The sequence below is a fragment of the Lepidochelys kempii genome, chromosome 13 (assembly GCF_965140265.1).
Source record: "Lepidochelys kempii isolate rLepKem1 chromosome 13, rLepKem1.hap2, whole genome shotgun sequence".
Classification (NCBI taxonomy): domain Eukaryota; kingdom Metazoa; phylum Chordata; order Testudines; family Cheloniidae; genus Lepidochelys; species Lepidochelys kempii.
In genome coordinates, this window is record NC_133268.1 from 36,840,321 (window position 1) to 36,850,001 (window position 9,681).

Here is a 9,681-nt window from a genome sequence, read left to right on the forward strand (position 1 = left end):
GGTCACAGAGGGGTTGTCTTTGCCTGGTTTTGGGGGGAGTGGAGACTCACCCCCCTCAATGAGCCGAGCCCATTGTCACAGGCATAAATGTCTTAGTGTACCAGTAGTACATATAAGGCAGTGATACTGTGCTTTGTCGGCAATAAACCTGGCCGAGCACCTTCACCGCTGAACTGTGTCTGTGGTCTTCTTTGACAGTTCGATAGAAGTCTGCTGTACGGGCTACCTGGCCAGAGCCAGTGTAGCACACAGAGAGAACGCACATGCAGCCAACAACTGACAACCCTGGTGACCCCGACCGCTAATCTGGTAAATTGGTGAGCTGCCCTCTGTCGGAGTCATGAACTAACGTGGCAGAAAGCTATGAGCTAGGGAACCCCCTTATCTCCTCCCTGCAAATCCTCACAAAGTTTGATGAGATATGGAGGTGCTGTGATGTCAGTATAGGACATCCATATGAATTTTAGAAAGATAGTGTGAAAGAAACACATAATGGAATCTGTACGGCTAGGACAGCCACTGTAGCCTTGGAAAATAAGAAGAGTAAGTTCTGTCTGGAGGGAGATCTCACGGCAGGCTCGATTGTTTGTTCATTTCTCTGGAACATTAATAGCTTTCTGTCCTCCTTTCCTCTGCAATATCCTTCCATACATCCTTCTTCTATATCCATCTGTCTTCTCATATACTATGTCCATCCATTCATCGTTCACCAGTATCTATTCATGATCATCCATCCTTCTTCAATATCAATCCGTCTATTCTCTTGTAATATACATCCATTCATCTATCCAACTATCCAGCCATCCTTCTGCAATATCCATCCATCCATCCATCCATCTGTATTGCCCATCCATCCATCCTTCTACCTTCTCATCTGCCATGTCCATCCATCCATTGTTTCACAGTATCTATCCATCCTCTGTCTATCCATCCTTCTGCAATATCCATTCATCTGTTGCCTTTTCTTTCATTTAAAGGGAATTTTGTAGTGTGGTATTACACCACCGTAGGTTCGGCTCTAGTGGCTACAGTTTCAAACTCACAGAGTGAAAGTCACCTCTGCTACTTGCTTCAGATTTAGAGTCTCTAGGAACATATAAGGACAAAGGGTTGTGACCACACGTACATTTCATGCATAAAAGGCCCTGTCTGTTTTACAAGTTTTATTAAAGTTACAGTTAAAGTTATGATTACCCAAACATCTAGAAATTCTATAAAGACCGGTGAACAAGTGACAAATATACTTCTACTCACATCCTTTCATGATATTCTAAAGGTCTGATGGATGCCTGGCCAAATGATCATCACTAGAGGGGTGGTTCCTGCTAGTGTTTCCAATAGGAAGCTCAATTTTCCAGATCTGGGCATCCTTTTTTTATAATGTGATTCCAACTATGCCTCATTAGCTTTTATGCACATTGTGCACCCTACAGTTAGGGCACATGTTAGAAAAATGTCACTGCCGGGGATCTTGTAAGCAAAAAATTACTCTTAGTGTTCATTTTTCGCATCGCCACATATGGGTACATCTTTCCCCGTAATCTTGTGGCATAGGGTCATTCTTTGGTCACTTATGTCAACCATTTCTTAAGCCTATGGCCTAGTGTGGCTAAGCTACTATCTTACAGGCCTCAGCCTGTAGGCCTTGTGTTTGAGCCCTCCTTACTGAGACCCCTAATACCTAATTATCCCTTCTAACTACTGATCAATCTTATATTTCTGTAATTTTACAATTTAACTGATAACATGTTGTTGAATCATAACATCAAACAATAAATGATCAATCAACTAAAATCATTGGCTACACATCCATCCATCCATCTGCAATAGCCAGCCATTGCTCTGCAATACCCGTCTAGCTCTCCACTCATACTAGAGATGGATGCTCCCCTCTAAGGCTTCAGCTTGCGCAGAGTTTTCTTGATCCACGGGACATATATGGAGAGCCTGGTAAACACACTGGGAGTTGACCAGTCACCGCTGTCATGGGAGACTATGCCCCGGGCCTTCCCATCACAGACCAGTGGGCCCCCAGAGTTGCCCTGAGAAGTAAATACCAGGTGCAGGGTTACCGATGTCCAAGCAAAGAGTGGGCTGCATTCTGTATTCACGGTCCTGAAATCCACCTCTGTAACCCACTTCCTGGGGGTTCACAGTCAAGTCACTCCCAGGACATGCCCAGGGCTCCCACCCCATGACCCAACCAACCCCTGTCGCTGAATTCTAGAACCTGCCCGATTCTGGTGTCTGATTTCTTGCATCCATCCCCGATTTCTTTAAGCTGCTCAATTCCTGTCCCTGATTCCGAATCCTGATTTCCAGCATCTGGCTGACTCCTGCCCTTGATTTCTAGGATCTCCTGCTGATTTCTCAGATCCACCTTGGGTTCTTGATTCAGCAATTCCCCTTTCTGACTCCTTGGATCAGTCTGATTTCCAAACCTGATTTCTGGGATCTTTCTCTCACGATTAAGATCCATCCCTGATTTCCAGGATGTGGCTGATTCATGTCCCTGATTTCTGGAACCTGTTGAACATCCAGATGATTTCTGTCCCTGATTTCTGTGATCTTGCCAGTTCCTGTCCCAAATTATTAGCATCCATTCCTCATTTGAAAGAACTGCCTGGTTCTTGTCCCTGATTTCTAGCCTCCATTCCTGATTCCTAGGATCTGGGCAATTCTGATTCCTGGTTCCCAGGATCTGCCTGGCACACCATGGATCCCGACTCTCCCCATTCTGCCCAGCCCTGTCGGTCTCCTGTTCTAGCAGCACCTTGTCCCAGGCACTGCGTGCCTCTGTCCCACACTCACCAGGAATGGCGACTTCCTCTCCTGGGGGTCCCCCACGCACAGCATCCTGGATGGGACATAGGGCAGATAGGGCTGAGACAGACACATTTTCTTGTCCATGACCATCAGTTCCACCTCCTGCAGGGTCGGGGAGGGCTGGGAGTTTGTCTTGCTACTGGTCTGGCCCCAGCCAGCCACGCTGCACACTGCCCCCTTCTTCACCTTCTTCTGGGACAGGGGAATTGTGCCCACAGTCTGGGTCAGCTTGGCCTTGTCCATCAGCTGTGATGCAGGGTGAAGGGCGGAAGAGAGAAGGGAAATCAAACTCCTCTTGGGGGATGCATCCTATCCTGGGGGGATGGTGCTAGATGAGACCAGGTGGGGCATCCCCATGAGAACTGTGCAAATCTGTGATGCCATGTGGCTACAGGGGGCTTGGTGATGGGACAGAGTGATATCTGCAGCAGAGTGAGGTCACTGGTGGAGGGGTGATGTGACTGTGATGCTACATGCTGCAGTGGGGGGGTCAGTGGGGGGGGGGGATGGAATGAAAGTGGTACCTGCAGTAGTGTGGATTCACTGGGGGTCAGGGTGGCATTACACCCCATTGTGACATTGCACTCCATACGCTTTATGAAAATATGCTTATGAATATGACATAACTGCTGTACGCTAAATGCCCCTTGTAAGGTATCATTAGAAAGCTTATAATCCACTGAGTGTGTTCACCCTATTTGTTTGCACGGATTGTTTCCATGTCTGGCGGTAGGCGAACAAGACATAAACTCGTATTGCTGATGCAAACACCTGAAGTGGAAGCCATTAAAGGTGCTTCAGAAACAATGACCTGTGAATGGCCCTGATTACCTGCAAGCCTCCCTGTGACCTGTGGGCCCACCCAGGAAGAACGGAGGCTGGGGGCCTTACAGTGACATGTGACCCTCTCACCTGATACTTTTCAGAGTAACAGCTGTGTTAGTCTGTATTCGCAAAAAGAAAAGGAGGACTTGTGGCACCTTAGAGACTAACCAATTTATTTGATCATGAGCTTTCGTGAGCTACAGCTCACTTCTTCGGATGCATACCGTGGAAACTGCAGAAGACATTATATACACACAGAGACCATGAAACAATACCTCCTCCCACCCCACTGTCCTGCTGGTAATAGCTTATCTAAAGTGATCAAGTTGGGCCATTTCCAGCACAAATCCAGGTTTTCATAGAATCATAGAATCATAGAATCATAGAATATCAGGGTTGGAAGGGACCCCAGAAGGTCATCTAGTCCAACCCCCTGCTCAAAGCAGGACCAATTCCCAGTTAAATCATCCCAGCCAGGGCTTTGTCAAGCCTGACCTTAAAAACCTCTAAGGAAGGAGATTCTACCACCTCCCTAGGTAACGCATTCCAGTGTTTCACCACCCTCTTAGTGAAAAAGTTTTTCCTAATATCCAATTTAAACCTCCCCCACTGCAACTTAAGACCATTACTCCTCGTTCTGTCATCTGCTACCATTGAGAACAGTCTAGAGCCATCCTCTTTGGAACCCCCTTTCAGGTAGTTGAAAGCAGCTATCAAATCCCCCCTCATTCTTCTCTTCTGCAGGCTAAACAATCCCAGCTCCCTCAGCCTCTCCTCATAAGTCATGTGTTCTAGACCCCTAATCATTTTTGTTGCCCTTCGCTGGACTCTCTCCAATTTATCCACATCCTTCTTGTAGTGTGGGGCCCAAAACTGGACACAGTACTCCAGATGAGGCCTCACCAATGTCGAATAGAGGGGAATGATCACATCCCTCGATCTGCTCGCTATGCCCCTACTTATACATCCCAAAATGCCATTGGCCTTCTTGGCAACAAGGGCACACTGCTGACTCATATCCAGCTTCTCGTCCACTGTCACCCCTAGGTCCTTTTCTGCAGAACTGCTGCCTAGCCATTCGGTCCCTAGTCTGTAGCTGTGCATTGGGTTCTTCCGTCCTAAGTGCAGGACCCTGCACTTATCCTTATTGAACCTCATCAGATTTCTTTTGGCCCAATCCTCCAATTTGTCTAGGTCCTTCTGTATCCTATCCCTCCCCTCCAGCGTATCTACCACTCCTCCCAGTTTAGTATCATCCGCAAATTTGCTGAGAGTGCAATCCACACCATCCTCCAGATCATTTATGAAGATATTGAACAAAACCGGCCCCAGGACCGACCCTTGGGGCACTCCACTTGATACCGGCTGCCAACTAGACATGGAGCCATTGATCACTACCCGTTGAGCCCGACAATCTAGCCAGCTTTCTACCCACCTTATAGTGCATTCATCCAGCCCATACTTCCTTAACTAATAATAACTTAGTAATAGCCCATCCAAAGTGACCACTCTCTTCACAATGTGTATGATAATCAAGGTGGGCCATTTCCTGCACAAATCCAGGTTCTTACCAGCAGGAGAGTGAGTTTCTGTGTGGTGGGGCGGTGGGTGAGAAAACCTGGATTTGTGCTGGAAATGGCCCAACTTGATCACTTTAGATAAGCTATTACCAGCAGGACAGTGGGGTGGGAGGAGGTATTGTTTCATGGTCTCTGTGTGTATATAATGTCTTCTGCAGTTTCCACGGTATGCATCCGATGAAGTGAGCTGTAGCTCACGAAAGCTCATGCTCAAATAAATTGGTTAGTATCTAAGGTGCCACAAGTACTCCTTTTCTTTTCACCTGATACTGAATTCCATCTGGAATCTGGTACTTTTCCAGAGGGAGTGGGATTTCAAATAAAGGTTTCCTGCCTTAGGGAAGTTCTATATAAAGTGGGGGAAGCAAACAAAAGCTGTCTTCAGCTGGCTTAAGAGGTGGCCCCCCAACCCCGCAGAGATACCTGCAAGCACCTGGAAACAAAAGGACTGTAACCACAGGGGTGGGTGAGAACAGGCTGGACCCAGGTTAGAAAAGACAATTGACCTGAGAAGGATTTTATCTGAAGTAACATCTAGGGTGAGAAGTTATCATTTGTGACTGATTTCTTAGTGTATTCAGCTTAGCCTTGCGTGTTTTGTTTTATTTTGCTCTGTGAATACTCTGAAACCTTTGTTCTGTCTGTTATTGCTAAAACCACTTAAATCCTACTTTTTATACTTAATAAAATCACTTTTGTTTATTAATAAACCCAGTGTAGTAATTGTTACCTGGAGGAGTGGGGTTGGGGGGGCAGACAAACAGTTGTGCAAATCTCTCTTTCAGTGCTACAGAGGGTGAATATTTAATGAGTTTACCCTGTATAAACTTTATACAGAGTAAAACGGATTTAGTTGGGATTTAGATCCCACTGGGAGGTAGGTGTCTGAATGCTGGAGACAGGTGACCTGCTGAGCTGTTTTCAGTTAAGGTCTGCAGCTTTGGGGATGTGGCCCGGATTCTGTGTCTGTACTGCAGCAGGCTAGCATGTCTGGCTCAACCAGGCAGGGTTCTGGAGGCCCAGGCTGGCAGGAAAAACAGGCTCAGAGGTAATTTCAGCACATCAGGTGACAGGGCCTAGGGGATCTCTGTGACCGAGCCCATCACACCCATCTTCTTCATAGTAATGTTAGGATATGAGTATGGCACAATTATAATATATATTGTGCAAGATAAGGCATGTGAGATATCATTGAAAAGGTTATGATTTACTGAACATGACTATCATATTTATATATATGTATCATTTTTGTATCTGAAGTTAGGAATATTGTTTACACCTGGGGAATATCCACTAGACAGAAAGCAATCAGTCTAGATTGATGTCTGGTAAGGACCATTAGGAAGAATAATAGGTCTTAGAAGATGCTAATCTCTTACTGAGGAGCCTTCCTAGGCAAGCCTTCCTGGGAACACTGCAAACAGCCTTTATGTTATGGCTGCAGGTTCATGTGATGAAGCCACCTGGTACTGGACTTCATGATAATATCAGTATTTTTCCACTGACCAGGGGTGGGAATCACACTGGAAGACAAAAAATTCCCGCCATATGTAAAACCTATTTAAGGCAAGGGAGTGACATAATCATGGCTCATTCTTCACTGAATCCCCATCCAGGATGACGGCTGTAAACATCTAAGAAACAAAGACTGAATGAGGGCAGAATGACTGAGCTCAGGCTGGAAGACTGTCTAGCCTGTAAATAAAATATCTGAAGTTTTAAGCTGCAGGCAAAGGCAACTGCCCTTCAAGAATCTCTGCAATCTGCCTAAAACAACATTTAGGGTGGGAATTTTCTACTTGTAAGCAGTGTAGTATATTAAGCTTAGATTGCATATTTTTCTTATTTGCTAGGTAATCTACTTTGATCTGTTTGCTATCCCTTATAATCACTTAAAATCTATTTTTGTAGTTAATAAACTTGTTTTGTTTTGTTTAAAACCCAGTGTGTATATGGAAATTATAACTTGGGGCAGAAAGCTGTGCGTATCCCTCTCCACATTGAGGGAGGGGGTGAATTTCATGACCTTATGCTGTATAGTTCTCTGTGCAGGACAAGACGGTGCAATTTTGGGTTTAGTCTCTAGATAGGGGTGTGCACTTGAGTACTGGCCAGTTCCTTAGCCAATCCTTCCCATGCAGTGCTGATCTCAGCATCGTGAAGCTGCAGCTGGATGTGTCCCTACATGTATTTATGCTAGAGGGGATTTGAGAGCCTGTCACACCATTACAGTGTAAAGGGAGCCCAGGCTTTTGGGTCAGGTGGGCTCAGTGGTACCCCAGTGGTACCCAGTTCTAAGCAGCACCCCAGGGAGAATCCGTCACAGTGGAGTGATGAGATGGGGTGATACCTGCAGCAGTGTGAGGTCACTGGGGTGGGGGCTGAGATATGGCCAGTACCTGCAGCAGCATGAGGTCATTTTCAAATGTCTCGTCATTGAATTCTGGGTGGGGGATTCGGCGCCATACCCAGATTTTCTGCGTCCCCAGTTCATCTATTTCAAAGTTGTGGGCCCCCAGCAGCACGGAGATGTTGCTGTGAAATACAAGGGGATGCAGGTGCTGCAGACAGGTCAGTACTCTGGATTCTGGCATGGGTCATTAACCTTGTTAAAGTGGGTGTGTGTAGATCATGCCAGCACTCCAGGGCCTTTCCCCTGCTGGGTGGGGAGTAACTTTGACCTGGCCCCAGGTTCGGAGAATGGCTGGCTAAGGGGCAGGGATCTTGCATTTCTTAACTCAACTCAATGTAACTCAAGGTTGCAGTTACAATGAGCTGCCGTCACCATCACGTCCTCCTGGATCAGGAACCCTCCACACATGTTTCCTCCCTTTCCTTCTCTCTGTATTCTTACAAAGGCCATGTAGGGTCTGGAGTGAGGCTGGGCTTCCTGTCCTCCAATGATCTCCCCTGGCAGACGTGTCAAGAGAAGGATTTAATTCAGGTTCCCGATCCAGCCAGCTGGTGTATCCCTCCGCTAACCAAGATCAAGGCCCCCATTGTCCTAGGCACTGAACAGACCCAGTCCGAGACCAGAGTTTGGTGGAATTGGAAAATGAACCCAGGAGTCCTGGCTCCTAGCCCCTCTTCCCTGGCTCTAACCATACAGACTGCACAGACCTGCATTTCCTGTCTAGGAGTTGGCCGTTCACATCAGCAACGTATTGAATTTCTGTGCGTTGCCTCCCTCTCAGGGGATTTATTATGGTAGCATCAACCCCCTCCTCTCCCCTTGCCCCTTTAGGTCCCTGCACACCTGCCCCCAGACCCCATGCCTCCCCAGATGGGTCCTGGGCATACACTGATGCCCCCAGGCCCCAAAGCTCAGGGGCACCTCAGCTTTGTTCTGGGCACACATACACTGATAACTGCCCTCAGGCCCCACGGACCTGAGGCTCCCTAGTTGAGTCCTGGGCAAACACCAATAGCCCCTGGAGCCCCACAGCACTCCAGCTGGATGCTGGGGACACTCCAATGGCCCTGGTGGAAGCATCTGACTCTGGGGAGGAGCCATGGTTTGCAGACAGCTCCAGTAGTGCCAAGCTCTACTCCCTCTGAGGCCAAAGGGGGCCTATCCCCTCTTGCACTCACCAGCCTGAGCCCCAGGGGGCAGGGGAAAGACCATGGGAAACAGGAGCAGCAGCAGCATCGTCAGAAGGCGTCTGGGGAAGGAGACAACGTGTCTGTCTCTGGGGTCACTTATAGGACTGGTGACGCTTGGCTCAGGGTAAACCACATCCCCTGGATCCTGCCGGGGAGGAGTTCACACATAGAGTAAGGCAGTCACCAGCCACCCTGCAGAGCTAGCAGAAAGCAAACCTTTGGGGCTGTGCACATGTGGGGCCCTAGAGCCTCTGGGGGTGTGCATATATGGGGAATTGCACCCCCTGGGGCTTTGTACATTTGAAGCCCTGTACCCCTGGAGACTGTGCAGCTCTGGGGCCCTGAACACCCTGGGGACTGAGCAGATATGGGGCCTAGCAGATATGGGGGGCTGAGCACATGTGGGGCCCTGTACCCCATGAGGCTGTGCACATGTGGCTTCCTGTACCCCTGGACTGTGCACATCTGGGCCCCCTTAACCCCAGGGCTATTCACATCTGGGGCTCTGCACCCCTGGAGGCTGTGCACTTGTGGGGCCCTGCACCCTCTGAGGTTATGCACTTCTTGGGCCCTGCACCCCTGGGCCTGTGCATATCTGGGGTGCTATAGTCCAGGGGCCATGCATATTTGGGGCCGTGAACCTCCTGGGGACTGTGCACATCGGGGCCACTATGACCCCCCCAATCACCAGCCTGAGCCTTGGGGAGCAGGAGTACGAGCAACATTGTCAGGGCGCAGCTGGGGAGGGGACATCTGCCTGGGAGATGGGTTAGAGGTCTGGATCAGCACTGGGAATGCAAGGCAGGAAACCTCAGGGCCATGTGCTCCGGGATGTGGGTGAGGGCTC

The 9,681-nt window shown here is 48.4% G+C and overlaps 1 protein-coding gene across 1 annotated transcript; it reads right to left on the reverse strand.

Annotated features, from left to right (window-relative positions):
- Positions 1–1,892: 1,892 nt before the first annotated feature.
- On the reverse strand, positions 1,893–8,880 carry LOC140897072 (mast cell protease 3-like). The gene is made up of 5 exons (XM_073309352.1): positions 8,823–8,880; positions 7,985–8,141; positions 7,631–7,766; positions 2,812–3,072; positions 1,893–2,042 (listed from the first exon to the last, which is right to left on the reverse strand). Exons 1-5 carry the CDS (start codon positions 8,878–8,880, stop codon positions 1,893–1,895), a joined length of 762 nt encoding a protein of 253 aa, XP_073165453.1.
- Between the last annotated feature and the right edge of the window lie 801 nt (positions 8,881–9,681).

Bases quoted from the DNA above. Each gene is read 5' to 3' on its own strand.
- LOC140897072 (XM_073309352.1), bottom strand. From the start codon at position 8,880: ATGCTGCTGCTGCTCCTGTTTCCCATGGTCTTTCCCCTGCCCCCTGGG. The intron at 7,767-7,984 runs GTTACATTGAGT...TGTATTTCACAG, and splicing joins CATTGTAACTGCAACCTTGA to CAACATCTCCGTGCTGCTGG. The intron at 2,043-2,811 runs GTGAGTGTGGGA...TTTACTTCTCAG, and splicing joins AGAGGAAGTCGCCATTCCTG to GGCAACTCTGGGGGCCCACT.